The 4,155-nt window shown below is 36.8% G+C and overlaps 1 protein-coding gene across 3 annotated transcripts in view; it reads left to right on the forward strand.

The window, feature by feature from the left end:
• The window catches only part of frmpd3 (FERM and PDZ domain containing 3), a gene marked incomplete in the record, with an annotated part of 128,170 nt that overhangs the window by 111,405 nt on the left and 12,610 nt on the right, over positions 1-4,155 (forward strand). For 2 of the 3 annotated variants that reach the window (XM_014006031.1, XM_014006033.1), the window contains 1 exon segment: positions 2,704-2,835. In XM_014006031.1, coding sequence (XP_013861485.1) covers positions 2,704-2,835 — 132 coding nt within the window. 3 annotated transcript variants of the gene reach the window in all.

Genomic DNA, 4,155 nt, shown 5'->3' on the forward strand with positions numbered 1-4,155 from the left:
GTGGAGGGGTGTGGCCTGTAGCAGGCACAAAGAAGGGGGGACTTGTTATATTATTTTAAAGACTATTTTAAAGGTGAAGCTGAGGTGATAAGTGTCTGAAGAACTGATTTCTGATCAGAAACTGCAAAAATTTGTCTTCTAAAATAAGTTAAAAATACTAGATTAGACCCTTATTCTTTTCAAATTAATAATAATTAATAATCTGCAGTTTGACAGTTGCACTTGGTAAGACTTGAAGTTAAAAAAAACTTTTCAGATTAACAAGATTAATAATCCAACATATTCTGATCTTGTTTAGTATATGGTTCTAAAAACAAGATCAAAAAAAMTTTTTAGCTGATATAAGACTGTAAAACTTGGTTAGAGGAACATTTTTCTGCAGTAAAGTGACTCTACTGCTCAGAAACATTAGCAGATTAAATAAGCTTCACTTTAAACCTGGTCGGGACCAGGTTAGTTTCAGAGCACTTCTTACCATGGAAACATAAGTGCTTCGTAGTTCATGCAACCGATTCAAGGCTTAATTAATTCAGGTTTACACCAAAATCCCGGGTTAATCCTTTATCCTAGTTTCATGCAATAGGCCTCAGGTGTTGTTTTTATGGGAAAATAAGACAAAGGAAAATGCATGTGTAAGGATTAAAATAATTCCAAATACAAACGTAAAGAGTAGGAGGAGTAAAGACAAGCAGAGTGATGAAATGTGGTGAGTTTGTCCCGCAACAGTCTAAGCCTACAGCAGCAGAACTAAAGGATTGATCAAACTCAAGCCAACCCTAACTATAGGATTTATCAAAAAGGGAAGTCTTAGACCAGGTCTTAAAAGTAAACAGTGTCAGCCTCACAGACATAAAACTGGAGCTTGGTTGTTGAGAGCTTCGTATGTTAGAAGTGAGATTTTAATTCTATCCTCAATTTGGGAGCCAATGGAGAGAAGCTAACATTGGAGAAATTTCATTTTTGGTTAGATTTATTACTCCAACCAGTATCTTTTTCCATTGTTTTAGCTGTGGCGGGTAGCTGTGCAAGGGTAACAAAAGAGAGTGAGAAAGAGAGTAACAATAAATTGAAGCTAACATTACTCARCTGTAACTGAAAGAGAGAGATAAATTAAACTTCCAACTGGTGATCATAACTGGATGCTTGGCTTTTTAAACATCATACTAATTCATCTGCAGGTGTTGAAGATGGTAAGGGGAAGTTAATATTGGAATTACATTTATCAGGTCATATGCAATGAATGAATGAATGAATGAATGAATGAATGAATGAATGAATGAATGAATGAATGAATGAATACTGGTGACAATAAAAGAAGGGTTACAAATACAGCTTCGAGCACCACCACTCATCCTGACAAGAAAATCAATGATTGTGCTCTTACTATGTAGGCTAAAACCATAAATAAACAAAATAGTGTTGTTTCTTTACTAAAAGTGCATTTCTGTTGATTTTTAATATCGAAAGAGAGGATTTCTCAACATCGGTTTTCTGAAAGAAAGGAGAAAATAGATATGYAGTCTGAGTCCCCAGTGACATATTATTGAGGTTTGTCGCACATTAAGCGACAAATAAATAACAGGAAATAACTCCTGCCATATGCCCAGCCAAGTGTCCATCAACTGTCTCATTATTTTGAGAAAATACAATGAAAAAACTCGCCTTATGATTCCCAGAACACAAAAAAATCATTATTGTCATTAAAGTCACAAAGAAATAAATGAACTTTGTCAAACCAAAGTCATTTTTGTCTTCGTGCCAGCCTCTAAGAAGAGGTCGACATCTTGTATTAGACTTATTTAATGTGCTCTATTAGATTTTACAAATCTCCCTCCTGCTCATGAGAGAGCAAGGAGGAACACAGAGGAACTTTTAAGGAAAGATGGATGATGCTCTCTCCTGTCAGTCTAATTAAATGGAATGGAAATAATAAGAAAGCTCAGATCAATATTGTAGTGCCACAGATTAAATCAGTGGCACAGTAAGATACCCAGTTGTGTGCCTGTTTAGATGGTCTTTTCAAGTCAAAGGGCTACTATCAGCAAGGCATTCACTTGATTGTGAGTCTCTCTGTATCGCTTAATGAAAACCGCACTTTGTTTCTCATACAGACTTTGTTTGAATTGTTTTTAAAAAGAAAATCTTCAGTATTCAAGCTTGATTTTTCTGCTCCTAATGGTGCAGACATTAACAGACAAAATCTGGTGACGTATGACTCCAATTAAATCTGGTTTTGCGGTCCATCTTTCTGAAATATTGCAAGGGCAAAGAAGATGGAAAACTTCATCCTGAGGCAAAGCCTTCTCTAAGATGTGATAAGCCGTGAGTTTTTTTCCTTTTAGCCGGAGCTCACTGTGCATTTTCAAAAGAAGATATGAGGAAAATCTCTCCATCATTCATAGATACTAATCGACAGAAGAGCAATATTTTGCCCTACGCGTCCCAACACAGACTGTATTTTCTCGAAACAGACCCATTCACTGGGTGGAGTTAAGACTCTATAAACATGCTCTATTGCACAAAGCAACAAAGACATGATGTCAAAGTAACAAGCGTATTTAAGAATCATTCCCCCCACAACAGTAAAATTCAGTTTTACAAACCACATTCCATGTATCAATGCAGTGTATTTTTCTGGTAAACGCATTTTATCTGGGGAAATGTATTCAAGTCTCTCATCTGCTTCCATCTGTTTCCTTCCAGGATGTAATCTCCTCCCTGCAGGACCGCCTCTCGCTGCGCTACATTGAGCACTTTGCTTTGGTGCTGGAGGCAGGTGGTCTGGACCAGAATCAGAAGTTGCATCTGCTGCAGGAGAACCAGCCACTGACACATGTAAGAAACCAATCATCTGAAGTGTCTGTGGGTTTTTGAGTAAAAAAAAATAACTGTCTGAATGATGTGGTAAAAGCACTTGCAGGATGAACCACACACACTCTGCACTAAAGCCAACGCAAATCACAAGCTTAAAAGGTCATGCCGACTAAAATAGTGATAACAGTAATAAAAAAAACACAAATAAATACAAGAAGAACAAACTACTGCATGCAAAGATCATATTTTTGCATTTGTCATGCTATTTGTAACAGGAGATTCAGGCCATCACTGACTGACAGTGTGACGCAAATATCTCCCTCAGAAGAACTAGTTCAGTTTCAGTTCACACAGAATAAAACAGAAATAATTTATTTTTACCATTTGAAAATGCTGAACTAAATTCACACACTCAACTTGAACTAGATTATGTTCATTTATCAGTTTTTATAAGTCTTCTAAATAATAGATTGCTCTAGATGACATCATGCATCAAACACAGTATTTTGCATCATTGCAGTGCAGTGCAATGCAATCTGATCACTGCCATTATTATTATTTTTTTTACTTTTTACTATTCTCTGTGCAATATAATGCATAGAATTTGGGTTAAATGTTTAACAAAGATGCACTTATTTTTACACTTTTCTGCTTTTGTTGACAGAACGAAAAATGTCTGACTGAAAATAAAAAATAAAATTCAATAAGTCTGAAAACTACAAGCTGCTATACATTGTCATCTAAAACCTTCACGCAAAGACAAAACATATTTAGTTTTTTAGTTTCATTTACATGCACACAAGTCAAAAAGAAAAGCCAAAAAGGACAGGATGTCTCAGAGTTTTTTTTCCTGAATTGATGCGTCACTCCTCTGTTCCTCTCTGCAGCCATTAGTCTCAGACCAGATCTGAACTCAATCTGTGGCACACGGCGCGTGCTGGACCTGGCATCTCTCATCTCAGACAGCCGAGCCATGAACCGAGTCATTCAGTTTCCAGCTCTTAGTCAGTGCTGAAAAGTAAAGTAGCACTGATTAAAGGACTGCACATTAATGGGGCCGTGCATACCAAAGTTGATCTGTTGATGTTTGGAACATGTTTTGGGGATGAGTCTGAGCTTCTAGCACACCAAACACTAGCTCAATATCTGAATTAAGGTAGAGCAGTTTTTAGGTTTGCTGCTTGATTAGCTGTGGGAGTCATCTTAAATCAGGTTAACTCCAAAAGTTAATTAGTTGTACATGTCCATCCAATAGTTACTTTCTTGAAAACTTGTTTGGTGGTTTATGAGACATTTTGCTAACACACACACACACACACACACACACACACACACACACAC

Source organism: Austrofundulus limnaeus, unplaced genomic scaffold (assembly GCF_001266775.1).
Source record: "Austrofundulus limnaeus strain Quisiro unplaced genomic scaffold, Austrofundulus_limnaeus-1.0 Scaffold34, whole genome shotgun sequence".
In the NCBI taxonomy this organism is placed as follows: Eukaryota; Metazoa; Chordata; class Actinopteri; order Cyprinodontiformes; family Rivulidae; genus Austrofundulus; species Austrofundulus limnaeus.